The following is a 27,945-nucleotide window of genomic DNA, read 5'->3' on the forward strand; positions in this document are numbered from 1 at the left end:
TGCTTAACTATGTTCACATACTGAGGTGACCTTGTGGGGTAAAATACCTCCCAGAAACTACTTGCCTAACTGTTGTGGTGCTCCTTTTGCCTTGGCCACCTCTAACAGCTACTGTCTAAAATGACCAAGTGGAGACAGATGATAAATGCTGATCTTAGCAGAAGCATCACACCGTGCTGATGACAATGTTTGGTTTATATTACTGCCTTCCCACAGCCGCCCCAACAGCAGGTGTGCCCTTCTGCTTACACATGTAGATAATGCAATGTGAAGCCAATCATTTACAACTGATTTCTGCATTTATGGGAAACAAGCAGCGATTCAGCTCCGTCACTGCACCTTCATTCTGATAATTTAACCTGATACTTGTTGGCTCTAGAGCTCAGCTGTGCTATGGAACAGATCCAAACAGTTGAAGCAGCAGCAGCAGCACTTTGACCCTCTAAGTCCTGAAGGGGCTTTGGCAAAAAAAAATGCAGTAAAGATTGCGAGTGTTTCATTCTTTCAATAAGTTCTCATTTCAAGCAGGCAGCAATAAATCCACAAAAAATTTGCAGCTCATCTGTCAGAAGATCAGCTGCATTGGACAAGCACCCAATAGGTTAACTTCTTCAGCACAACAAACAGCAATCATTTTACCTTTCTTTGCAAAGGGCACCATGCATTATTTTTCTTTGTCCAGATCCCCCAAGTGATAAAAACACTGATATTCTCTCCTTTGTAACCTGCACCTCCCCTCAACACCACCAATAAGCTCTCAAGAAATTGCAGTTGTACAATCAGCTCAAACCGTCAAAAGGATTTTATAGAACCGGAACAATGTATTCCAACCCAATGGTCTGTGATACAGTTTATGTTCCACACACTGCTTTATCTCAATCTATTGGCATGTCCTTCTATTCCCATCTTTCTTTTTCCAAATAAAGACTTACATTTGTACCATGCCTTTCTTGACCTGAATATGTCGCATGTTACAAACCAATTAAGTATTTTTAAGTGTGTCACTGTTATAGTATAGGAAACATGGAAAGTAAACTCCCACAACAACTGCGATAATCATTAAGTAATCTGTTTCCAGTGATGACTTAGATTCTGCTGAAGTGCAGCGGACTGGAATGTGATCAGCTTCCTATCCGGGCCATGAAGAGTTAAGATTTCAGAATGCCGTACAGTAGCCCAGTGAAACATGTGACATCCACTGCTGAGCAGCCAGTAAACCGAAATACCACGATAGTGTAATAGGCCAGGCATTCTGACTAAGGCTGTTTGCTGTCCTGGGGCGAGAGCTTCAAACACCAGTGACTGGAAAATGCTCCTTTGTGCTCTCATTTTCAATGAGCAGCAGTGTATTGCGTGGTGACGTCAACAAAGCAACATCCTGCACAGTTCGAGTGGATCAATGCAACAGAGCGACACACCGTAACCCAAACTTTACTCATTTCCTACCCCTGTTAAGATCCTGCTGAGAAACAGGTAAGGGGACCTTGAGCCGACACACGAGCAAACCAACTTCCGATTTTTCTACAAAAGTGGAGTAAACTTCCTTCTTTTGACATAGGTAAGGTCAGCATACGCATGTGGAGAAAGCAGCTCGTCCCGATACACAGCCCTGCTTCACAAGCCGCAGTTTAAAGAAACTTTTGGCATATGCACATGGCATGACACGTAAAACAGCTGCCAAATCTCTCAGTCTTTCAACCTCCACAAGGTCTCCCAATGTTTCAAACTACTAACAATTCATCAGCAGAAGCTCTCTTGCACTATCCACACTTCATGCACCACCGTAACAAAGAATCCTCACCAACTTACAATTTCATATTTGGCTCCTTTTACAACTAGATAAGGGGGTAGAAAAAAAGTTGGGGAGAGGTGTGCGTCCAGTCCTAGACGCTCCCTCCCCCGGGTCCACGCCAGCAATGGAAGGGGCCAGAAACCCTCTGGAAATGGTTTTCTAAATACGACTGTAACAGTGACACTTTTCAGCAAGAGCAGTTGTCAGGTCAACATGAAGAGAGGATCACCCCACCCCCTTCAGCAACACTCCCCTCCCCTCCCCTCCTCCAGCAGGCAGCTGGCTAAAAACTCACAGAAATAACACATGGACTTCCTTCCTCCCGATATCTGAACTTCTTGTAGCGAAAAAGAATCAAAATTTCAGCCACAACAGAATGCAAGAGCCCTCAGCTCTTCCTCAGCTGCACTCCATTCCTGTTCGATCCAGACCTTTAAAGAATGCTTTCCTGGAATGAGTTCCTGTGTGTGTTGCTACTCCATGACCCAGTTCTCAATGGCAAAGGAGGCCCAGCAGCTGAGATGCAGGGAAAAAAAAATAAAATTCAGCCCATCAAAACCCTCAGCAACATTCACCTCCGTGCAATGGCACAGGGGAAGCTTTCTCCCTGTTTGCTGATATCCAGGCATCGGAAAGATCCACAAATTACCAATGACTGGCACACAACCAGATTGTAAATCTACCTGCTGGCTGATCTAACTCTGACTTGTGTTTCTTTCTGGAATGTTCTATGTGAGTTTAAAATAAAAGACTCATTTTCAGTAATGAAGCTGAACAGATCCAATTGGGGTTCTGGAGTTTGTCTTCCGTCTTTATAATCACCAAACTCTCACTAAGCCCCCGCTTCCTACACTGCAGACATTATCACCAGCGCTCGAGAGCTGGGCCCTGACAAACAGCCAGCTTTACAATGCAACTAGAAACCTCATCCATCAGACTGCAGCTCACAGGAGTCACACGGTGTTGTGTGCTAACATGAGATCATTTTTAAAGTAAGCTACCAGCACCACACAGATATGGCTTCTAATCCCATTTAAAACATTATACATTTAACATGCTTCTAAAACGTTTCAGAGTCCAGAGAACATGCACAGCAGCAACGTAATTCACAAACAGGGAGTCCTCGGTACAAGATTTTCGTGGAGGTCATCACATTTCTGTGTATCCTTCTGCTGTTGTTGATTTACTAGCATGCCAGTTCTGTTGTTGCACACGAGCAAATGTTTTCTGCAGCAAGAGCACCACGTCCCATCAGGATGGCAGCCTTATTAGGGCAGGAGTTGGGGACAGTAAGGTCGAAATGGGATCTGGGGAATGCAGTGGCACTCAAGAGTCCTGGAGCAGACCAACATTAATCCACGATGGCTAACATTTACAAAAGGTTTGGGGCAAAATGTTTTTTTTTGAAACAGTGGTTTCTACGAAGTTTGTGAATTAAGAACAAAAGTGGGCACCTCTACTGGAGTTTTGGAGCTCAGTAAGGTAGAAAGGGCGTATAGTTTGGGAAGATGTGAATGCAACAGTATGGGGGGGGGGTTGAGGGCACAAATCAGGTAAGTTTGGAGCTGGGGAGGTCAAGTGTTGCTCTGTGAATAAGAGGTAGGGAGATCAGGAGGCAGGTAAGGCTAGAAACAGAACTTTGGAGGGGTATCAGAGGGGACAGCTTAGGAAGTGTTAAGGGGGCAAGAACAGTTCAGAGGCTCAGGGCCAGGACAGCCTGGGAGGCAGTGGAAGTGGAGAGGAGAGGCAGGATGGTTCAGGAGGGAGGGACAGGGCCCAGATGACACGAGGGGTCCGAAACGACTCGGGGCAATCTGGTCAAGAGAGAGGGCAGGACCATTTGGCAGAGATCGGGATGAGGGAGCTGGGGCAGTGATGAGATGGTGTTGGGGTTCATGGTCAGCTTTGTGGGAGAGATGGTGTCAGGGACAGTATGGGGGACGGCGGGGTGGGGTGGGGTGCAGACAGTTGAGGTGAGTGACAAATATTTACCAAATCATGGATAGTTTTGGGGGGGGTTCAGAAAGGGGGAGAAGGGGTAGATCGGAGAGAGGGAGGGATGGAGGGAGGAGGGGGAGATCGGAGCGAGGGAGGGAGGGAGGGAGAGAGGAGGGGGAGATCGGAGCAGGGGAGGGAGGGAGGGGGAGATCGGAGCGAGGGAGGGAGGGAGGAGGGGGAGATCGGAGGGGGGAGGGAGGGAGGAGGGGGGAGATGGGGGGGAGGGAGGAGGGGGGAGATGGGGGGAGGGAGGAGGGAGGAGGGGGAGATGGGAGGGGGGAGATGGGAAGGGGGAGGGAGGAGGGGGAGATGGGAAGGGGGAGGGAGGAGGGGGAGATGGGAAGGGGGAGGGAGGAGGGGGAGATGGGAGGGGGGAGGGGGAGGGGGGAGATGGGAGGGGGGAGGGGGGAGGGGGGAGGGGGGAGATGGGAAGGGGGAGGGGGGAGGGGGGAGATGGGAGGGGGGAGGGGGGAGATGGGAGGGGGGAGGGGGGAGGGGGGAGGGAGGAGGGGGGAGATGGGAGGGAGGGAGGGAGGGGAGATGGGAGGGAGGGAGGGAGGGGAGATGGGAGGGAGGGAGGGAGGGGAGATGGGAGGGAGGGAGGGAGGGGAGATGGGAGGGAGGGAGGGAGGGGGAGATGGGGGAGGGAGGGAGGGAGGGAGGGAGTGGGAGATGGGGGAGGGAGGGAGGGAGATGGGAGGGAGGGAGGGAGAGGGAGATGGGGGAGGGAGGGAGGGTGAGATGGGAGGGAGGAGGGAGGGGAGATGGGAGGGAGGGAGGGAGGGGAGATGGAGGGAGGAGGGAGGGAGGGAGATGGGAGGGAGGAGGGAGGGAGGGGAGATGGGAGGGAGGAGGGGAGATGGGAGGGAGGGAGGAGGGAGGGGAGATGGGAGGGAGGGAGGGAGATGGGAGGGAGGAGGGAGATGGGAGGGGAGGGAGGGGAGATGGGAGGGAGGGAGGGAGGGGAGATGGGAGGGAGGGAGGGAGGGAGGGGAGATGGGAGGGAGGGAGGGGAGATGGGAGGGAGGGAGGGAGGGGAGATGGGAGGGAGGGAGGGAGGGGAGATGGGAGGGAGGGAGGGAGGGGAGATGGGAGGGAGGGAGGGAGATGGGAGGGAGGGAGGGAGGGAGGGAGATGGGAGGGAGGGAGGCGAGGGAGGGGAGATGGGAGGGAGGGAGGGGAGATTGGGAGGGAGGAAGGGAGGGGAGGGGAGGGAGGGAGGGAGGGGAGATGGGAGGGAGGAGGGGAGATGGGCAGGGAGGGAGGGGAGGGGAGATGGGAGGGAGGGTGGGAGGGGCGATGGGAGGAGGGGGGAGGGGAGATGGAGAGAGGAGGGGGGGGGATATGGAGGGGGGGGGGGAGAGGGGAGGGAGGGGGGGGAGATGGGAGGTAGGGAGGGAGGGGAGGGTGGGGAGATGGGAGGGAGGAGGGAGGGGGGAGATGGGAGGGGAGGGAGGGAGGGGGGGAGGATGGGACGGGAGGGAGGGGGGGAGATGGGAGGAGGGAGGGGGGAGATGGAAGGGAGGGAGGGGGGGAGATGTGAGGGAGGAGGGAGGGGGAGAAGTAGGTAGGAGGGGGAGGGAGGGGAGAGGGGAGGGAGGGAGGGAGGGGAAGATGGGAGGAGGAGGGAGGGAGGGGAGATGGAGGAGGGAGGGGAGATGGGAGGGAGGAGGGGGGAGATGGGAGGGAGGGAGGGGGGAGATGGGAGGGAGGGAGGGAGGGAGGGAGATGGGAGGGAGGGAGGGGGGGAGATGGGAGGGAGGGAGAGAGGGGGGGATGGAGGGAGGGAGGGAGGGAGGGAGATGGAGGCAGGGAGGGAGGGAGGGGGGGGATGGGAGGGAGGGAGGAGGGGGATGGGAGGGAGGGAGGGGAGGGGGGGGGATGGGAGGGAGGGGGAGGGGGGGATGGGAGGGAGGGGGGGAGGGGGGGGATGGGAGGGAGGGAGGGGAGGGGGGGGATGGGAGGGAGGAGGGGGGAGGGGGGATGGGAGGGAGGGGGAGGGGGGGATGGGAGGGAGGGAGGGAGGGAGGGGGGGATGGGAGGATGGGAGGGAGGGAGGGAGGGATGGGAGATGGGAGGGAGGGAGGGAGGGGGGAGATGGGAGGGAGGGAGGGAGGGGGGAGATGGGAGGGAGGGAGGGAGGGGGAGATGGGAGGGAGGGAGGGAGGGGGGAGATGGGAGGGAGGGAGGGAGGGGGGAGATGGGAGGGAGGGAGGGAGGGGGGAGATGGGAGGGAGGGAGGGAGGGGGAGATGGGAGGGAGGGAGGGGGGAGATGGGAGGGAGGGAGGGGGGAGATGGGAGGGAGGGGGGGAGATGGGAGGGAGGGGGGGAGGGGGGAGATGGGAGGGAGGGGGGGAGGGGGGAGATGGGAGGGAGGGGGGAGGGGGGAGATGGGAGGGAGGGGGGAGATGGGAGGGAGGGGGGAGGGGGGAGATGGGAGGGAGGGGGGAGGAGGGGGAGATGGGAGGGAGGGAGGGAGGAGGGGGAGATGGGAGGGAGGGAGGGAGGAGGGGGAGATGGGAGGGAGGGAGGGAGGAGGGGAGATGGGAGGGAGGGAGGAGGGGGAGATGGGAGGGAGGGAGGAGGGGGAGATGGGAGGGAGGGAGGGAGGAGGGGGAGATGGGAGGGAGGGAGGGAGGAGGGGGAGATGGGAGGGAGGGAGGGAGGAGGGGGAGATGGGAGGGAGGGAGGGAGGGAGGGGGAGATGGGAGGGAGGGAGGGAGGGAGGGAGGGAGGAGGGGGAGATGGGAGGGAGGGAGGAGGGGGAGATGGGAGGGAGGGAGGAGGGGGAGATGGGAGGGAGGGAGGGAGGAGGGGGAGATGGGAGGGAGGGAGGGAGGAGGGGGAGATGGGAGGGAGGGAGGAGGGGGAGATGGGAGGGAGGGAGGAGGGGGAGATGGGAGGGAGGGAGGAGGGGGAGTTGGGAGGGAGGGAGGGAGGGAGGAGGGGGAGATGGGAGGGAGGGAGGGAGGGAGGGAGGGAGGAGGGGGAGATGGGAGGGAGGGAGGGAGGGAGGAGGGGAGATGGGAGGGAGGGAGACCGGAGGGAGGGAGGAAGGGGAGATCGGAGGGAGGGAGGGAGGAAGGGGAGATCGGAGGGAGGGAGGGAGGAAGGGGAGATGGGAGGGAGGGAGGAAGGGGAGATCGGAGGGAGGGAGGGAGGGAGGGAGGGAGGAAGGGGAGATCGGAGGGAGGGAGGGAGGAAGGGGAGATCGGAGGGAGGGAGGGGAGATCGGAGGGAGGGAGGGAGGGAGGGGAGATCGGAGGGAGGGAGGAGGGGGAGATGGGAGGGAGGGAGGGAGGAAGGGGAGATCGGAGGGAGGGAGGAGGGGATCAGAGGGAGGGAGGGAGGAGGGGGAGATCGGAGGGAGGGAGGAAGGGGAGATCGGAGGGAGGGAGGGAGGGAGGAAGGGGAGGGAGGGAGGGAGGGAGGAAGGGGAGATCGGAGGGAGGGAGGGAGGAAGGGGAGATCGGAGGGAGGGAGGGAGGAAGGGGAGATCGGAGGGAGGGAGGAGGGGGAGATGGGTGGAAGGGAGGGAGAAAGGGGAGATCGGAGGGAGGAAGGGGAGATCGGAGGGAGGGAGGGAGGGAGGAAGGGAAGATCGGAGGGAGGGAGGGAAGGAGGGAGGAGGGGGAGATCGGAGGGAGGGAGGGAGGAGGGGGAGATCGGAGGGAGGGAGGAAGGGGAGATCGGAGGGAGGGAGGAAGGGGAGATCGGAGGGAGGGAGGGAGGAAGGGGAGGGAGGGAGGGAGGGAGGAAGGGGAGATCGGAGGGAGGGAGGGAGGAAGGGGAGATCGGAGGGAGGGAGGGAGGAAGGGAGATCGGAGGGAGGGAGGAGGGGAGATGGGTGGAAGGGAGGGAGAAAGGGGAGATCGGAGGGAGGAAGGGGAGATCGGAGGGAGGGAGGGAGGGAGGAAGGGAAGATGGGAGGGAGGGGGGGAGGGGGGAGATGGGAGGGAGGGAGGAGGGGGAGATCGGAGGGAGGGAGGAAGGGGAGATCGGAGGGAGGGAGGAAGGGGAGATCGGAGGGAGGGAGGGAGGAGGGGGAGATGGGAGGGAGGGAGGAGGGGGAGATGGGAGGGAGGGAGGAGGGGGAGATCGGAGGGAGGGAGGGAGGGGAGATCGGAGGGAGGGAGGGAGGGGAGATCGGAGGGAGGGAGGGAGGAAGGGGAGATCGGAGGGAGGGAGGAAGGGGAGATCGGAGGGAGGGAGGGAGGGAGGGAGGAAGGGGAGGGAGGGAGGGAGGGAGGAAGGGGAGATCGGAGGGAGGGAGGGAGGAAGGGGAGATCGGAGGGAGGGAGGGAGGAAGGGGAGATCGGAGGGAGGGAGGAGGGGGAGATGGGTGGAAGGGAGGGAGAAAGGGGAGATCGGAGGGAGGAAGGGGAGATCGGAGGGAGGGAGGGAGGGAGGAAGGGAAGATCGGAGGGAGGGAGGGAGGGAGGGAGGGAGGAGGGGGAGATCGGAGGGAGGGAGGGAGGAGGGGGAGATCGGAGGGAGGGAGGAAGGGGAGATTGGAGGGAGGGAGGAAGGGGAGATCGGAGGGAGGGAGGGAGGAAGGGGAGGGAGGGAGGGAGGGAGGAAGGGGAGATCGGAGGGAGGGAGGGAGGAAGGGGAGATCGGAGGGAGGGAGGGAGGAAGGGGAGATCGGAGGGAGGGAGGAGGGGGAGATGGGTGGAAGGGAGGGAGAAAGGGGAGATCGGAGGGAGGAAGGGGAGATCGGAGGGAGGGAGGGAGGGAGGAAGGGAAGATCGGAGGGAGGGAGGGAGGGAGGGAGGAGGGGGAGATGGGAGGGAGGGAGGAGGGGGAGATCGGAGGGAGGGAGGAAGGGGAGATCGGAGGGAGGGAGGAAGGGGAGATCGGAGGGAGGGAGGGAGGAGGGGGAGATGGGAGGGAGGGAGGAGGGGGAGATCGGAGGGAGGGAGGGAGGGGAGATCGGAGGGAGGGAGGGAGGGGAGATCGGAGGGAGGGAGGGAGGAAGGGGAGATCGGAGGGAGGGAGGAACGGGAGATCGGAGGGAGGGAGGGAGGGAGGGAGGAAGGGGAGATTTGAGGGAGAGAGGGAGGAAGGGGAGATCGGAGGGAGAGAGGAAGGAAGGGGAGATTGGAGGGAGGGGAGATCGGTGGGAGGGAGGGAGGGAGGGAGGAGATATCAGAGGGAGGGAGGGAGGAGGGGAGATCAGAGGGAGGGAGGGAGGAGGGGAGATCAGAGGGAGGGAGGGAGGAGGGGAGATCAGAGGGAGGGAGGGAGGAGGGGAGATCAGAGGGAGGGAGGGAGGAGGGGAGATCAGAGGGAGGGAGGGAGGAGGGGAGATCGGAGGGAGGGAGGGAGGAAGGGGAGATCGGAGGGAGGGAGGGAGGAAGGGGAGATCGGAGGGAGGGAGGGAGGGAGGGAGGGGAGATCGGAGGGAGGGAGGGAGGGAGGGAGGGAGGGAGGGAGGGAGGGAGGGAGATCGGAGGGAGGGGGAAAGGTCAGAGAGCAGGGTGGTTCAGGGAAAGATCAGATTATAGTGAAGCCTCACACTGCCGAATAGTTGGGCCAGGTTTACCGGTCAGCCGGGAGGGGGGTGACGGGGGGGGTGACGGGGGGGGGTGACGGGGGGGGGGGTGACGGGGGAGGGGGGGTGACGGGGAGGGGGGGTGACGGGGGGGGTGACGGGGGGGTCACGGGGGGGGATGACGGGGGGGGGTGACGGGGGGGGGAGTGACGGGGGGGTGACGGGGGGGGGAGTGACGTGGGGGGCCCCCCAGCACCGACCTTACCTTGGCGGGAGGCAGGAGCGCCGAGCGGTGCCGCGGGCCCGATCCCGATGCCGGCGCCGATCCGGATGCCGCCGCCGCCGCCGCGCCGTGGAGCCGGAGCCGGAGCCGGGGCCGGGCCCGCGCCATGCTCCCTCAGCCCGCTGCCGCCATCGCACGGCCGCCGCCGGGGCCGGGCTGACGGATCGGGAGCGGGAGCGGGGCCGCCCGGCTGTCCCGGCCTGTCCCGGGCCCCGTGCCTCAGCCGCACTGCCGGCTCGGCCGCCCCATGGCCGGGGGGGGCGGCGGGCGTGGACCCGCGGGCGGTGGGCGGACGATCAGACGGTGGCGGCGCCGCTCGGCCGCCGCTCGCAGCTCCGGCACAACAACAACATGTCCGGCCCGTCGGAGGGAGCGCAGTGCGCCTGCGCACCAGGCCCGGCGGGGCGGGGCCGGCTGGTGGTGGGGGCGTGGCCAGCGGGACACCCGCGGACTGGGGCTGGGGGGGCGTGGCCAGGGATAGGGGCGGGGCCTGAGTACATCAGGGGGCGGGGCGGAGCGAGAGGTCAGCGGGCTGTGGCCGGGTGGGAGTGGCCAGGGATAGGGGCGGGGCCTGAGGAGAGCAGGGGCGGGGCAGAGCAAATCAGGAGGCGGGGCCAGCAGGAGACCAGCGGGCAGGGGCTAGGGAGGCGTGGCCAGGGATAGGGGCGGGGCCTGAGGAGAGCTGGGGGCGGGGCGGAACAAATCAGGAGGCGGGGCCAGCAGTAGACCAGCGGGCAGGGGCTAGGGAGGCGTGGCCAGGAATAGGGGAGGGGTCTGGCAGTAGGGGGCGGGACCAGCGGGCAGCGGCGGGGGGGCGTGGCCAGGACTAGGGGCGGGGCCTGACGGCAGGGGGCGGGGCAGGGCGGTCTGTGGTTCGTGCGTCAGGGGGCGGGGCCAGCGGCACTAGGGGGCGGGGCCAGCGGGGGAGAGGCGGGCAGGGGTTCAGGGGCGGGACCAGGAATGGGGCGTGGCCCTAGTTCAGCAGGGGGCGGGGCGTTTGCAGATCAGTGGGTGGAGCGGCAAGGGGCGGAGCCAATGGGAGATTGGCGGCGGGGGAGGCGTGGCCAAGGTTGTGGGCGGGGCCAAAGTACAGCGGGAGGCGGATGCAAGACGCTGAGATGCTGGAAGATCTCAGCAGGTCGGGCAGCATCTGTGGAGAAAAGCAGGTGGTCAACATTTCGGGTCAGGACCCTTCCTCTGGACTGAAGATAGGAGAAGGGGAAGCCCAACATATAGGGAGGGAAAAGCAGAGCAGTGATAGGTGGAGAAAAGAGGGTGAGTACAGGGTGGTGATAGGTAGGTGCAGGTAAGAGATGGTGATAGGCAGAGGAGGGGGATAGCAGATCAGATCCACTGGGGGATGAGAGAGAGAGGGGGGAAAAGCTAGAAAAGAGAAGCATGGTAATTACTTTCAGTTATCCCCAACCCTGCCACCATGCTTCTTCTTCCCTTTCCTAGCCTCTTTATTCCTACCTTTTTTTTCCCTTGTGTTATCAAATGTAAAAGGAGGTAATTTAAAATAACATAATATCATTGAGGAGAAATATAAATGCCCAGCTAGAATTTGATTGGAACCTGTGGAGAAAAAAGTTTGTTGAGATGAATTTAAAATTCAAATTTTCAAATCAGAAATTCTGATATAAAAATTTCTTTTGTATAAATTATGACCTTTCTCACCAACACGTGTCAATTATAATTTTAAGATGCTTCCTCTTTTGCATATTTTTCTGATGGGGTATTTGCATACTTTCATCATCTTTTATTAAAATGGTCTCCAGACATTTTTGAAAAAAGTGCATGTATTAAACATGGCTTGGGAATATTAACCCCTAGTATCTAGAATTTTAGTTCACAAAGAAGTAAAGTTGCAAACAGGTTCCCTTCCCGCCACATGCAATAAAAAGAACGTCTTGCGTTTCCATAGTCATTTTTGCTAAGGATATCCTCAGCATTTCACAGCTGGCAATGAACATGTAATGTGTAGTCATTGTCATAATGTAACAATTGCACACAGCAAACTGCTAGGTACCACATTCTGACAATGTTCGAGTGACAACAGAAGGACAAATATTGATCAGGACACAGGGGAGAGCTCTCCTGCACTCTTCAAAACTGTGCTGTGGATATTTTACTCTTCACTGGAGGTTGCAGACTGAACCTCAAGTTAGTGTAACACACAAAACGCTGGAGGAACTCAGCAGGTCAGGCAGCATCTGTGGATGGAAATGGACTGTCAATGTTTCGGGTCGAGATGCTTCATCTGGACTGAAAGATAGAGGGGAGGTAGGCAGTATAAAAAGGTGGAGGAAAGGGATGGAGCAAAAGCTGGAAGGCGATAGGTGGATCCACATGAGGAGGGGTGATTGGTATTGGTTTATTATTGTCACTTGTACCGAGGTACAGTACAGGTCAATTCATTACACAGTGCAGTTACATTGAGTTAGTACAGAGTGCATTGAGGTAGTACAGGTAAAAACAATAACAGAATACAGAGTAAAGTGTCACAGCTACAGGGAAGTGCATTGCAGGAAGACAATAAGGTGCAAGGTCAAACAAGGTAGATCGTGAGGTCAAGAGTCCATCTCATTGTATAAGGGAACCATTCAATAGTCTTATCACCATAGGAGGTGAGCGGAGAGTGGGAATAGCCTGGATCCACCTATCAACTGCCAGCTGCTGAGCTCCTCCAGCATTTTGTTTGTTGCTCCTGTGCCTCAGTTTAGTGTCCCACCCAAGCAAATGCACATCCAACAGTGCAAAACTCCCTCAATAATTGACCAGAGTATAATCTAGATTTTTTTGCTCTCAAGTCACAGGAGAAGGATTTGAACCAATCACCTACTGGCTTAGAACCCACAGAGGATTGAGGGGGAAACAGTGTTCAGTCCATGTGTGACCCTGAGATACCAGTCACCTCATTAATTCTCTGCCTCACTCCAACCACAGTGTTTTCTGCCTCCTCACCTGATGTACTGAGGTATTGGTATTGGTTTATTATTGGCACTTGTACCGAGGTACAGTGAAAAGCTTGTCTTACAAACCGATTGTACAGGTCAATTCATTATATAGTGCAGTTACATTAAGTTAGTACAAAGTGCATTGATGCAGTACAGGTAAAAACAATAACAGTACAGAGTAAAGTGTCACAGCTACAGAGAAAGTGCAGTGCAATAAGGTGCAAGGTCACAACAAGGTAGATCGTGAGGTCAGAGTCCATCTCATTGTATAAGGGAACCGTTCAATAGTCTTATCACAGTGGGGTAGAAGCTGTCCTTAAGTCTGGTGGTATGTGCCCTCAGGCACCTGTATCTTCTACCTGATGGAAGAGGAGAGAAGAGAGAATGTCCCAGGTGGGTGGGGTCTTTGATTATGCTGGCTGCTTCACCAAAACAACGAGAGGTAAAGACAGAGTCCAAGGAGGGGAGGTTGGTGTCCACACGCTGGGCTGTGTCCACAATTCTCTGCAGCTTCTTGCGGTCCTGGGCAGAGCAGTTGCCGTACCAAGCCGTGATACATCTAGATAGGATGCTTTCTATGGTGCATCGGTAAAAGTTGGTGAGAGTCAAAGGGGACAAGCCAAATTTCTTTAGCCTCCTGAGGAAGTAGAGGCATTGGTGAGCTTTCTTGGCCGTGGCGTCTACGTGATTTGACCAGGACAGGCTGTTGGTGATGTTCACACTCAGGAACTTGAAGGTCTCAACCCTCTCGACCTCAGCACCATTGATGTAGACAGGTGCATGTACACTGCCCCCATTCCTGAAGTCAATGACCAGCTCTTTAGTTTTGTTGACATTGAGGGAAAGGTTGTTGTCATGACACCATTCCACTAAGCTCTCTATCTCCTTCCTGTACTCCGACTCATCGCCGTTTGAGATACGGCCTACAACGGTGTTATCATCTGCAAACTTGTAGATGGAGTTAAAGCAGAATCTGGCCACACAGTCATGAGTGTATAGGGAGTAGAGTAGAGGGTTGAGGACGCAGCCTTGTGGGGCACCAGTGTTGAGAATAATCGTGCCGGAGGTACTGCTGCCAACGTAAGCAGAAGGAACAGCACCTCATCTTCATTCCACTATTCTGGACTCAACAACTACACAGTAGAACAACTTCTCCTAATTTTTTTGAGTCAAAATCAAATTTATTGTCATCTGCACAAATCCATGTGTGCACAGGTGCAATAAAAAACTTACTTGCAGCAGCATCACAGGCACAGAGCATCAGATAAGCAGCATTCACAAGAAAAACATAAATTAAACATAAATTATACACAATTTTTACAAGAAAGAACACAATTAGAACAAAAAATATACCCATTTTAGTGCAAAGTGATCAAAGTGGTCATAGTGTTGCTATACTGAGGTAGTGATCAGGGTTGTGCAGGTTGGTTCAAGAACTGAATGGTTGAAGGTAAGTAGCTGTTCCTGAACCTGGTGGTGTGGGACTTCAGGCTTCTGTACCTCCTGCCTGATGGTAGCTGCAAAAAGCTGGCATGGTGGGGATCTTAGATGATAGATGTTGCCTTCTTGAGGCAGCACCTCCTATAGATAATACCGATAGTGGGCATGTGCCCATGATGTACTGGGCTGAGTCCACGACTCTCTGCAGCTTCTTACATTCCTGCGCATTCGAATTCCCATACCAGACCATGATGCAACCAGTCAGGATACTTCCAACAGTACACCTGTAGATGTTCGGTGACAAACCAAACCTCCTTAGCCTCCTGAACAGCAGCATCTGGTGATATAGTTGCCAATTACTCCTCCTGTAGACCTACGTTGCGCTTTTTAGCCATGGCATGAAATATAAGAGCAAGGACTTCATGTTACAACTTTATAAAACACTGCCTAGGCCACACCTGGAGCACTGCGTGCAATTCTGGTCGCCACACTATGGAAAGAATGTGATTGCACTGGAGAGGGTGCAGAGGAGGTTCACCAAGATGCTGCCTGGATTGGAGAACTTCAGTTATCAGAAGAAGTTGGAAAGGGAGGGTTTGTTTTCCCTGGAGCAGTGGAGGCTGAGGGGTGATCTGATAGAGGTACAAAAAATTATGAGGGAATCCTTTTCCCCTGGCGGGGGTGTCTAAAACAAGAGGGTTTTGGTATAAGGTGAGAGGTAGAAGGTTTAAAGAGGGTTCGTACAGAGTGTGGTTGCAATCTGAATCACTGCCTGAGGAGGTAGAGGAGACAGAGGCTCTCATAAGATTTAAGGAGTATCTAAGCAAGTATTTGAAATGGCAGGGCATAGCAGGATGCAAAAACCTGAAAGCACGTACCCCCAGTCTCAAGGACAGCTTCTATCCCACTGTTATAAGACTATTGAATGGTTCCCTAGTACAAGAAGATGGACTCTTGACCTCACAATCTACCTCATTGTGACCTTGTGCCTTATTGTCTGCCTGCACTGCACTTTCTCTGTAGCTGTAACACTTTATTCTGCATTCTGTTATTGCTTTACCTTGTGTAACCTCAATGAATTGATCTGTATGATCTGTATGCAAGACAAGTTTATCACTGTACCTCAGTGACAATAGTAAACCAATTCAATTCAATTTATTGTGGCCCTTACACATTACTGTCTGCGTGCACTGCACTTTTTCTATAACTGTAACACTTTATTCTGCACTCTGTTATTGTTTTCCCTTGTACTACCTCAATGCACTGTGTAATGAAATGATCCGCATGGGCAGTATGAAAGACAAGTTTTTCACTGTACCTCAGTACATGTGACAATAATAAACCAATTTACCAAATGGGACTAGTATAGATAACTGCAATGGACATGGTGGGCTGAAAGGCCTGTTTCTGTGCTTCCAAATCCCTTTTGCCTTGCACAATTATCCATTTTGTCATTTATTACCTCCTTTTTTTTAAATCCCATCGGAGACCTTCCCTTTTGTTCTCTCCTCTCTGTTCCCAGCTACTATATTTATTTGCCTAAAACCTCCTCTGATCAACTTTAGACACTAATTCGTAACGCTTTACAGTGCCAGAGACCGGGGTTCAAATCCGGCTGCTGTCTGTAAGCAGTTTGTATGTTCTCCCCGTGTCTCAGTGGGTTTCCTCCGGGTGCTCCGGTTTCCTCCCACATTCCAAAGACTTATGGGTTAGGAGTTGTGGGCATGCTTCGTTGGCGCCGGAAGCGTGGCAACACTTGCAGGCTGCCCACAGGACACTCTACGCAAAAGATGCCTTTCGCTGTGTGTTTCAATGTACATGTGACTAATAAAGATATCTTATCTTATTCTGTTTCTCTCTCCACCGCTGGTCCCTGACCTGCTCTGCTCTCTTTTCAAAAATTGGCATTTTCTGCCACAAGCCCTATCCCGAACTCTCCATCCAGAAGAAACTTAATTCACTGCTACTTTAATAAAGTTGCTCCCCAATTTCAATAAATTAAAAGTCTGGGCAAATACATGACTGGGCTTCAAACTTGTGAATCCAAACTCTTCAGCTGTCAGTCATAAATGTCTTTGAAATTACCCCAGTAATACCAATTTACCTGAGGGAAAATTGCTGAAATATTTTTGTGGATTATAGGAGCAGCAACAAAGATGACTGGCCTAATAATTAAGCCAATGTCAAAATTATAAAGGAAGAAATCCTTACACTGTTTCTGGAATTTTTGACTCAACAGCAAACAATCATTTTTTCTTTCTCACCTTACATGCTGGGAATCAACCATTCACATGAAGACAAGAAGAGTCTTTCTCTTGTAGCAAGGTGACTCTGAAACATTCTCCAGTAATTCAGGAGTGTCAGCAGTTGCTTCATTGGTGGCTTCTGAGTCAAAGGTTGTGGGATTAAGTCTTGGTTCTTGGCTCTTGGATACATCAGTTGACAAGTTGTGACATCAGGACTTGTGTGCAGCGCTGGCCTCCTTATTTAAAGCCGGATGGAAATGGAATGAAGTCGTTCAGTCACTAATCCCGGGAATGGGTGTGTTGTTTTATGAGGAAAGTTTGGACGGACTGGTGTTGTTTCTGCTGGAGCTTAGAAAATGAGAGGGGACTTGGTTGAAACACGTCAGAAACTGAAGGGTCATGACAGGGTGAATGTGAAGAGGACTTATTCTCTTTTGGGAGAATCTAGAATGAGGGGTCACTGCTTTAAAATAAGAGGTCACTCATTTAAGACAAAGATGACGAGGATTTTTTTTCTCTTAGAGGATTAGAACAATACATCACAGAAACAGGCCCTTTGGCCCACAATGTTGTGCCAAACTAATTAAACTAGTAATTAAACGCCTAACTAAACTAATCCCTTCCACCTGCACAATGTCCATATCCCTCCATTCTCTGCACATCCGTGTGCCTATCTAAGAGCCTCTTAAATACCACTATTGTATCTGCCTCCACCACCACTCCTGGCAGCACGTTCCAGGCACCCACCACTCTCTGTGTAAAAAACTTGCCCTGCTCATCTCCTTTGAACTTACCCCCTCTCACCTTAAATGCATGATCTCTAGTACTAGACATTTCGACCCTGAGAAAAAGATGCTGGCTGTCTATCTATGCCTCTCATAATCTTAATAAACTTCTATCAGGTCTCCCCTCAGTCTCCACCGCTCCAGAGAAAACAACTCAAGTTTGTCCAACCTCCCCTTATAGCTCATGCCCTGTAATTCAAGCATCATCCCAGTAAACCTCTTCTGCACCCTCTCCAAAGCCTCCACACCCTTCCCATAATGAATGCAATACTCCAGATGCCACCCAGACAGAGTTTTATAAAGCTGCAACATAACTTCCTGACTCTTGAACTCAATGTCTCGACTGATAAAGGCAAGCATGCCAAATGCCTTCTTTACCACCCTATAAACCTGTGTAGCCACTTTCAGGGAGCTATGGACTCGGACTCCAAGATCCCTCTGTACATCAACATTGTTAAGGGTCCTACCATTAACTATGTACAGTCCCTTTACACTTGATCTCCCAAAGAGCAACACCGCACATTTGGCAGGATTAAACTCCATCTGCCATTTCTCTGCCCATTTCTGCACTTGATCTATATCCCACTGTATCCCTTGGCAATCTTCTACACTATCCACAACGCCACCAATCTTTGTATCATCTATGAACTTACAAACCCACTCATTCATGTTTTCATCCTAGTTATGTATATATAATCACAAACAGGACAGGTGCCAGAACAGATCCCTGTACAACACCTCCAGTCACAGACCTCCAGCCAGAAAAGTCCCATCGACCATTACCCTCTGTCTTCTATGGGCAAGCCAATTCTGAATCCAAACGGCCACGTCACCATGGATCCAATTGCATCTTCATCTTCTGGATGAGCAGACAGTGAGGGTCCTTGTCAAATGCCTTACTAAAATCCATGGAGACAACATCCACAGCTCTACCTGCATTGTTCACCTTCATCACCTCCTCAAGAAATTCAGTCAAGTTGGTAAGACATGACTTGCCCCACACAAGGCCATGCTAACTGTCCCTAATTAGGCTATGGTTTTCCAAATGCTCATTAATCCTATTCTAAGAATCCTCTCCAATAGCTTCCCTACCACTGATGTGAGACTCACCAATCCATAGTTTCCAGCATTATCTATATTTTCCTTCTAAACAACAGAACAACATTAGCAACTCGCCAGTCCTCCGAGACCTCACCTGTGGCCAGAGAGGACACAAAGATCTTGGTCAAGTCCCCAGTAATCTCATCTCTTGCCTCTCTCAATAGGCCTTGAGGAATTATCCACCTTAACATTCTTCAAGAGACCCAACACTACCTCTTACTTTATCTCAAAATACCCTAGCATATTACTACACTTCACGCTGATCTCATTATCCTCCACATCCCTCTCCTTGGTGAATACCAACACAAAGTACTCATTTAGGACCTCGCCCACATCTTCTGCCTTTAAGCACATGTCCCCTCCTTTATCCTTGAGTGGTCCTACCCTCACTCCGGTTATCCTCTTGCTTGTGATGTACATATAGAATCCTACTTGCCAAGGACTTTTCATGGCCCCTCCTGGTTTTCCTAGTTCCTTTCTTGAGTTCTTTTCTAAGATTGTGAAGTCTTGAAACAGTTTTCACCAAACAGAAACAGGGTCTTTGAATGTTTTTTAGATAGGTTCTTAATAAGTAAGGAGGTGAAAGGTCAGCAGAGATAGTGGGAATGCTGCTTTACAATTAGATCAGTCATGATCTTCATGTGGCAGAGCAGGCTAGAAGGGTAAGTGGCCTACTCCTGGGCCAGCAGGCTGTTGTGCAGAGGGACTTGGGAGTGCTTGTGCATGAATCGCAAAAGGTTGGTTTGCAGATGCAACAGGTTATCAAGAAGGCAAATGGAACGTTGGCCTTCATTGCTGGAGGGATTGAATTTAAGAGCAGGAAGCTATGCTGCAACTGTACAGGGTACTGGTGAGGCCGCCCCTGGAGTACTGCGTGCAGTTCTGGTCTCCTTACTTGAGGAAAGATATACTGGCTTTGGATGTGGTGCAGAGGAAGTTCACCAGGTTGATTCCGGAGATGAAAGGGTTAACCTATGAGGAGAGATTCAGTCGCCTGGGACTATACTCTCTGGAATTCAGAAGAATGAGAGGGGATCTTATAGAAACATATAAAATTATAAAAGGGGTAGATAAGATAGAGGCAGGAAGGTTGTTTCCACTGGTAGGTGACACCAGAACTAGAGGACATAGCCTCAAGATTCGGGGGAGTAGATTTAGGATGGAGATGAGGAGAAACTACTTTTCCCAGAGAGTAGTGAATATGTGGAATACTCTGCCCAGGGAAGCAGTAGAGGCTACCTCATTAAATTTAATATATTTAAGACACAATTAGATAGATTTTTGCATAGTAGGGGAATTAAGAGTTATGGGGAAAAGGCAGGTAGGTGGATCTGAGTCCACGGCCAGATCAGCCATGATCTTATTGAATGGCGGAGCAGGCTCGATGGGCCAGATGGCCTCCTCCTGCTCCTATTCCTTATGTTCTTATGTAAATCATATATTCATATGTACGTTCATGCACTGCAGAGACACAACCAGAAGAAACCAGAGCTGACACTCATTGAGTCATACAGCAAGGAAACAGGCCATTCGGTCCACTACATCGAGACTGACCAGTGTGCACCTATCCGGATTAATCCCGTGTGTAGCAACTTTAATGTTCTTTTCACAGTGGCCCAACATAGAACATAGAACATGGAACACTAAAGCACAGTGCAGGCTCTTTGGCCCACAATGTTGTGCCGACATTTTATCCTGCTCTAAGATCTATCTAACCCTTCCCTCCCACATAGCCCCCCATTTCTCTATCATTCATGTGTCAACAAGTGAGATACTTTCTTGAAGCACCGTCACAGTTGTTCTCCTTCTTCAATGGTCCTTCATCTTCAAGGATTTACTTCCACTTTGGTTTGTAATGCAGCTAATTCTGCAGCCAATGTGTACACAGTAAGCTCCCACAAACCACAATGCAATAATGACCAGAAATTTTCCTTTTAGGAACTGGTTGATCCAAAAGCCTGAGAGCACGTACCACCAGGCTCAAGGACAGCTTCTATCCTGCTGTTATCAGACTCTTGAACAGACCTCTCATAGGCTAAAAGATGAACTCTTGATCTCACAATCCACCTCATCGTGGCCCTTGCACTTTATTTGTCTGCCTGCACTGCACTTTCTCTGTAGCTGCAACACTCTGTTCTGCATTCTGTTTTCTTTTTACTACCTTGATGTAATTATATATGGAATGATCTGTCTGGAAGGCATGCAAAACAAAAGCTTTTCACTATACCTCAATACAAGTGATAATAATAAATCAATACCAATGCCAATCAATAAATATTGGTCTCAGAACAACCAGAAGAGATGCCTTGCTTCTTTTTGAAATAGTGTTGTGAGATATTATTGATGGCAAAATAATGGATTTCACCTGCTGCTTTGGTCAATTTTATCTGCTGTTCAAATTTAAACTTGAGATTTAAGAGCTGCGAGGTAATGATGCAGCTCTATAAAACTCTGGTGAGACCACACTTGGAGTACTGCATCCAGTTCTGGTTGCCTCATTATAGGAAGGATGTGGAAGCGTTGGAAAGGGCGCAGAGGAGATTTACCAGGATGCTGCCTGGTTTAGAGAGTATGCATTATGAAGAGAGACTAAGGGAGCTAGGGCTTTACTCTTTGGAGAGAAGGACGATGAGAGGAGACATGATAGAGGTGTACAAAATATTAAGAGGAATAGATAGAGTAGACAGCCAGCGCCTCTTTCCCAGGGCACCAATGCTCAATACAAGAGGACATGGCTTTAAAGTAATAGGTGGGAAGTTCAAGGGAGATGTCAGAGGAAGGTTTTTTACCCAGAGAGTGGTTGGGACATGGAATGCGCTGCCTGGGGTGGTGGTGGAGGCAGGTACATTGGTCAAATTCAAGTGATTACTAGATAAACATATGGAGGAATTTAAAATAGAGGGATATGTGGGAGGAAGGGGTTAGATAGTCTTAGGTGAGGTTTAAAGGTCAGCACAACATTGTGGGCCGAAGGGCCTGTATTGTGCCGTACTGTTCTATGTTCTATGTTAACAATTTGAATGATCAGGATAAGATTGACACAAGTTGGGAGAATGGTGTAATATTCTTATGCAGTCAACGCCGAGTGCTCACCAACAACATTCCCTGACAAGGCTGACAGAGTCACGCTGCATCAAACATTTACTACTGAAGTGTGGAATGTTTCACATTGCTCCTCTATTGAATTCCTGTCAAAGCTTGCAGACGACGAGGGTAGCAACCGGTGAACTTTGTACCCTTTGGCGCAATGTATTTGCGAAAGGAACAAGCTATTCACTTCACTCAGTGAAGAGCAGCGCACGGGAAATGTGCTACAAAGCAGTCTGGGGCTTCCACTTTCTGATTCAGTTAACAGAAGTACTCTCCACTCCAAGGTACGCAGGAGGAAAAGATTTGAGGAGACGCTCAAAGCCTCCTTGAAGAAATGCAACAGCTCCACTGATTCCTGAAGTTCTGGCCCATGACCACTCAAAGTGGGGAAGGAGTACTTGAGATGGTGTTGAGAACCTCAAGGCCCTGCTCTGGGGGCACCCAGAGGCCCTGAGTATACGGCAGAAGGAGCAACCATCTCACACACTACCTACCTGCCTGCCCCGTCCCCTACCATCTGTGAAAGTCTGCAGTTCCCACATTGGCCTCAGAATCCCTAAGCCCAGAGGGCAAGTAAATCATCCTCAATTTTGAGGGACTGCCTAAGATGAAGAAAACACATACAGGCTATCTTCAGCTTACGAACACTCAACTTACGGACATCACCACATACAAACAAGCTCTCATAATATTATTAAATGCAAAAGTCCAATGTACATACATATGTTCGTTCCTGCGAATGGCAGAACTAGTTTCCTCTCTCTCTCCCTCTCCCCTTTCAGTAATTGTTCTTTCTTATCAATCATGTGTATTTTTGATGCCATTCATTACGATGGAGGTATGGTTACCATACTGAGTGATTTTTGTGTGCTTTCCAACCTGCAGACAAAATTATCCCATCTCTAAAAATGGAACCCGTTCATTCCCTGAGGATAGTCTGTGGGTGAAATCAACTCTTTTTCCCTGACCGTCCTCCTTAGGTATGGTAGCATAATAGGCATGTTACTGGTAATCCAGATAACCCAGATCCATGCTCTGGAAAATGATTCCATGGTTGACGAGCTTGAGTTATGTGGATACACTGGAGAAGCTGGGATTGTTCTCCTTGGAACAGAATAAGTTATGAGGAGATCAGAAAGAGGAATGTGAAATTATGAAGGTTCAGTAAAAGTTGGTAGAGATCAACTACTGCTGTTGTCAAAGCGTCAAGATCTCCCATCGGGTAGAAGATCTAGAAACTTGAGAGCACGGACCACCAGGCTCAAGGACAGCTTCTATCTCACCGTTATCAGGCTCTTGAATGGACCTCTAAAACGATAAAGATGAACTCTTGATCTCTCAATCGACCTTGTCATGGCCCTTGCACTTTAGTTGTCTGCCTGTACTGCTCTTTCTCTGTAACACTTCAGTTTTCCTTTTGTACGACCTTGATGTAATTATGTACGGAATGATCTGCCTGGATGGCACGCAGACAAAAGCTTTTCACTGCATCTTGGTGCTTGTGACAATAATAAACCAACTACCAATAATCAAAGCGATTGGCTAGAAAAGAAACAGGGAACTGCGGGAAGTCTCCATTGCACGGGGAGTGCTGTTACAACTGTGGCAATCTAAACAGAATGGGATAACTGAAAGGAAGGGACTTACAGGGCTGTGGGCAGAGGGCAGGGAGTGGGACCAGGTGAATTTCTCTTACATAGAGCCAGCACAGACTCACAGGCTGAATGACCTTCAATGCTGTAACCGTTCTGAGATTCTGAGACAGGAAAGTCAAATCTCATCATGTAGCTGATGAATTTATCTTTAAATAAAACCCTGAGCGAAAATTGGTAATGGTGCTGGTGAAATTATAGGATTATTGTAAAAACCCATCTGGTTCGCCGTTGTTCGGGGAAGGACATCTGCCGTCCTTGTCCACTCTGACCTAGATGTGATTCCAAACCCATAGCATCATGCCTGACTCCCAGTGACCTCTGAAGCCCTTCAGTTGCATCAAACCCCAGAGCCCTAGGTTTGACTTAATTGCCATGTGGTTTGCAAATATGTTGAAGGTTTAGTTTAAAGAATTGAAAACTCACTGCTTGAAAGAACATGTAGAGGCAGAAACTCTCGTCACCTTTAAAAAATACACAGAAGAGCACTTGATGTGCCACAGTCTGTGGACTGGACTGGAAGCCGGGAAGTAGCATTGAGGTGGACAGCAACTTCAGTTTACATGGACTTAATGAGCTGGATGTTCTCCTGCTACATATTTCTGTGATTCTCTTTCTATTTCTTAATTAGGATTGGGTCAGGAAATGCTCATCGTGCAGTGACGTCTCTATTGGTGAATAAATAAAACTGTGAAAATCATCTCAGAATTCTGGAGACACAGATGCTGGAATCTGGAGCAACAAACAATCTGCTGGAGGAACTCAGCGGGCCGAGCAGCATTGGAATTGCAATTGGTTTATTATTGTCACATGTACCAAGATATAGAGAAAAACTTGTCTTGCATACCGATTGTACAGATCAATTCATTACACAGTGTATTGAGGTAGTACAAGGTAAAACAGTAACAGAATGCAGAATAAAGTGTTACAGTTACAGAGAAAGTGCAGTGCAGGCAGGCAATAAGGTGCAAGGTCATAACAAGGTAGATTGTGAGATAAGGGTCCTTATCGTACTAGGGGACCGCTGAATAGTCTTATAACAGTGGGATAGATGCTACCCTTGAGCCTGGTGGTATGATGGTAGGGGGGAGAAGAGCGAATGTCTGGGGTGGGTGGGGTCTTTGATTACGCTGGCTGCTTTACTGTGGAGGAAAAGAAATGTCGACGCTTCGGGTTGAAATCTTGCATCAGGAGTCATTGTTCCACCAAGTCCACACCTACCATCAACTACCCATCCGTACCAATCTTACATTAAGCCCATCTTTTTTATCCTTCCCACATTCTCAACAACTTCCCCTAGATTCTACCACTTACCTACACACTAGGGGCAACTTAGAGCAGCCAATTAACCCACCAACCTGTTCATCTCTAATAATCCTGTTTGATTCATTGGGCAGCACAGTGGCACAGCGGGTAGAGCCACTGCCTCACAGTGCCAGAGACCAGGGTTCAATCCTGACCTCGGGTGCTGTCTGTGTGGAGCATGCACATTCTCCCTGTGACTGCATGGGATTCCTTTAGCTGCTCCGGTTTCCCTCCCAAATCCCAAAGACCTGCGGGTTGGTAAGTTAATTGGCTGATGTAAATTGCCCTTAGTGTGTGGGTGAGTGGTTGAATCTGGGAAGAGTTGATGAGAATGTGGGAAGAATTTAAAAATAAGGTAAGATAAGATTTCTTTATTAGTCACACGTACATCGAAACACACAGTGAAATGCATCTTTGCGTAGAGTGTTCTGGGGGCAGCCCGCAAGTGTCGCCACGCTTCCGGAGCCAACATAGCATGCCCACAACTTCCTAACCTGTATGCCTTTGGAATGTGGGAGGAAACCGGAGCATCTGGAGGAAATCCACGCAGACACGGGGAGAACGTACAAACTCCTTACAGACAGTGACTGGAATTGAACACGGGTCGCTGGCACTGTAAAGCGTTACACTAACCACTACGCTACCGTGCCTGCCCAAAATGGGATTGATGTAGGATTGGTGTAAGTGGGTGTGTTACGAACTAGGTTACTATTGGTGAATGTCCCTTTAAGATAGAGAATTTTATGTGTGTGTTTGTGTGTGTGTGTGTGTGTGTGTGTGTGTGTGTGTGTGTGTGTGTGTGTGTGTGTGTGTGGGGGTGTGTGTAGGTGGGGCTGTGTGTGGGGGTGTGTGTGGCGTGCTGACGACAACAGAAGATAAAGGACGTAATGATGTTTTTGAAGCAGTCAGTTAGAGTCAGAGGAGAGAGAGAGAGAGAGAGAGAGAGAGAGAGAGAGAGAGAGAGAGACACCAAGAGACACCAGCCTGCTAGTTTCTCTATCGATGGATGAGAAACAATAACTGTGTCTGTCACTACAATCCACGTATGGATTTTTGGAGTAATCCGGTGGAGTCCCTTTTGTCGTTAACCTGTAGAGGGAAACAGGTATTTGTGTGGACGGCCACGTCTCGGATGCTTTTCGGTGTGTTAGATACTTTGGAACAAAGCAGTGGCGTTCACTTTGTTGCTGACCTGTAGAAGGAAGCAGGTATTTGTGTGGACGGCCATGATTCGAGAGCCTTTTGGGGTGAGGCAGATGCGGTGGAGTAGTCACTGCTGAGTCGACACTGAGGTGTCGTATGGGTTCCATCGTGGAACATTTGGATTTCGTAATCTCTATTTTTGCTGTCTTCATCTACGTTTTATCTTCAGTCAACAGTGGTTGTTGAAGAAGCCTTTGCTCATGTTTCACCTTACGGCTTGCTGAACTGAACTTTGAGAATTATTCCTGGACTTGGAGTTTGGGAATTTGCCACACACACACTATGAGTTTAGTTTTTGGGGTTAATGTTTAAGATTTACCATTTTTACTTCTAACACTCTAACATTTTTACTTTTATTTTTCTTATTATCATAAGTAGTTATTAATAAAGTAGTTTTTTAACACTGATACATGACTCGGTGTATTTCTTTTGTTGCTGGTTCGTAACAGGTGGTTGATGGTCCATGTAAGACTTGGTGGGTTGAAGGGCCTGTCTCTGTGCTGTCTCTCTCGACAACTCCATGACCCCATCATGTGTAATCACTGCACTTGGAGAACTGCGTCATCGGCAATGAAAACACCTACATGCAACAGAGCAAGGGAGACACAGCTTTAGGGTGGGTGTAAGGGAGTGGTTACTTCCGACTAATGCTACAATTGCATCATAGGTACCGCTGAGAAGGATTAAGAAGCAAAATATACAGACCTAGGGATTAGTCTCCAGTCACTGCTAATTTCAGCCCCACACAACTGATGATAAACTTTGTGTAAGTTAAATGCCTTAATAATCACTTCTCAGAATCAGAATCAGAATCAGGTTTATTATCACTGACGTATGTCATGAAATGTGTTGTTTTGCGGCAGCAGTACAGTGCAAGACATAAAATTACTATAAATTACAAAAATAAATAAATAGTGCAAAAAAAAGGAATAACGAGGTAATGTTCATGGGTTCACGGACCGTTCAGATGGCGGAGGGGAAGAAGCTATTCCTGAATCATTGATTGCGGGTCTTCAGGCTCCTGTACCTCCTTCCTGATGGTGGTAATGAGAAGAGGGCATGTCCCAGATGGTGAGGGTCCTTAGTGATGGATGCCACCTTCTTGAGGCACCGCCCCTTGAAGATGTCCTCGATGGTGGGGAGGGTTGTGCCCGTGATGGAGCTGGCTGAGTCTACAACCCTCTGCAGTCTCTTGCGATCCTGCGCATTGGAGCCTCTATACCAGGCGGTGATGCATCCACCATACATCTGTAGAGATTTGCAGGAGTCTTTGGTGACACACCAAATCTCCTCAAACTCCTCATGAAGTAGAGCCGCTGACATGCCTTCTTCATGATTGCATCAATGTGTTGGGCCCAACATAGATCCTCCAAGATGTTGACGCCCAGGAACTTGAAGCTGCTCACCCTTTCCACCGCTGACCCCTCAATGAGGACTGGTGTGTGTTCTCCCGACTTCCCCTTCCTGAATTCCACAATCATTTCCTTGGTCTTTGTGATGCTGAGTGCGAGGTTGTTGTTGCAGCACCACTCAATCAGCCGATCTATCTCACTCCTGTACACTACCTCATCGCCATCTGCGATCTGAGGTCATTTGGTGCCACTTCCCAAAATTTGAGTGGACTCTTCCTGCCATAAGCCAGTTTGTACATCTGACATGATATGGAACATTGCTGGAGGAATGAGTCCACGCTGTCTGGTGAAGGACCATCACTCCCGAGGCAACCATGTTTCAGTGTGCAGTGTCAGGTTGGGACCCCATTAAGATATGCCCCATACTTACCTTCTGTCCTTGGACCAATCCTACGTCAGTCCAAACCACCAAACCCAATGGTTTCACCCATGTCCTGGTTCCTCCCAATCGAATTCCCTGGGTCCCATGAGTTCAGAACCCAGCCATCGTCCCTGGCTGTTACTGAGGTTTACAGCAGTGTGCCCACACCAGAGATGGCCGTCAGTGCTTTGTCAAGGATGCTACAACATGCCAATGACACAAAGACTCCTCCCACCCCGGACATTCTCTCTTCCATCACCAGGCTCAAGGACAGCTTCTATCCTGCTGTTATAAGTTTCTTGAACTCTCGACCTCGCAATCCACCTCATCGTGGCCCTCGCACCTTATTGTCTGCCTGCACTGCACTTTCTCTGTAACTGTAACACATTATTCTGCATTCTGTTATTGCTTTTCCCTTGTACTACCTCAATGTACTTATGCTTTGAAATGATCTGTGTGGATGGCATGCAAAACAAAGTTTTTCACTGTACTTCAGTACATGTGACAATAATAAACCAATTCCCAATTACATTAGCCTTTACAGCCCTTATATCTTCCACTGTTCACTCATTAGCTGGTGCTTGCTGACCTAGAATGACTGCCAATCTGACAATGCCTCTTTTAAAACACTCCCCCTCACTTTAAAGTCCCTTCATGCCCTCGTCTTTCCATTGATCCGTAACCTCCTCCTTGGAGGTCTTGGTACCCTAGGCCTCTTAAACATTCCCAATTTTTACCGCTCCACAGTGGTGGCTAAGTCTTCAGGATCCATGTCCTTCAGCTCGGGACTTCCCTCTTCCTTTCTAAACTACTAGGAAGGTCTTT

At 51.2% G+C, this 27,945-nt stretch overlaps 1 protein-coding gene across 4 annotated transcripts in view; it reads right to left on the reverse strand.

Moving 5' to 3' along the window:
• Positions 1 to 9,691, reverse strand: part of hipk3a (homeodomain interacting protein kinase 3a) — a 244,886-nt gene extending 235,195 nt beyond the window's left edge. For 2 of the 4 annotated variants that reach the window (XM_052029053.1, XM_052029052.1), the window contains exon 1: positions 9,551 to 9,690. Coding sequence is in view for 1 of the 4 variants with exons in the window: in XM_052029054.1 (XP_051885014.1) it covers positions 2,088 to 2,100 (13 nt within the window). In the remaining 3 variants the exon portion in view is untranslated. Of the gene's footprint in view, positions 1 to 2,087; positions 2,309 to 9,550 lie in introns of all 4 variants that reach the window. The other 2 variants (XM_052029054.1, XM_052029055.1) reach the window with 2 other exon arrangements.
• Positions 9,692 to 27,945: the final 18,254 nt, after the last annotated feature.

This window comes from Pristis pectinata, chromosome 14 (genome assembly GCF_009764475.1).
Source record: "Pristis pectinata isolate sPriPec2 chromosome 14, sPriPec2.1.pri, whole genome shotgun sequence".
In the NCBI taxonomy this organism is placed as follows: domain Eukaryota; kingdom Metazoa; phylum Chordata; class Chondrichthyes; order Rhinopristiformes; family Pristidae; genus Pristis; species Pristis pectinata.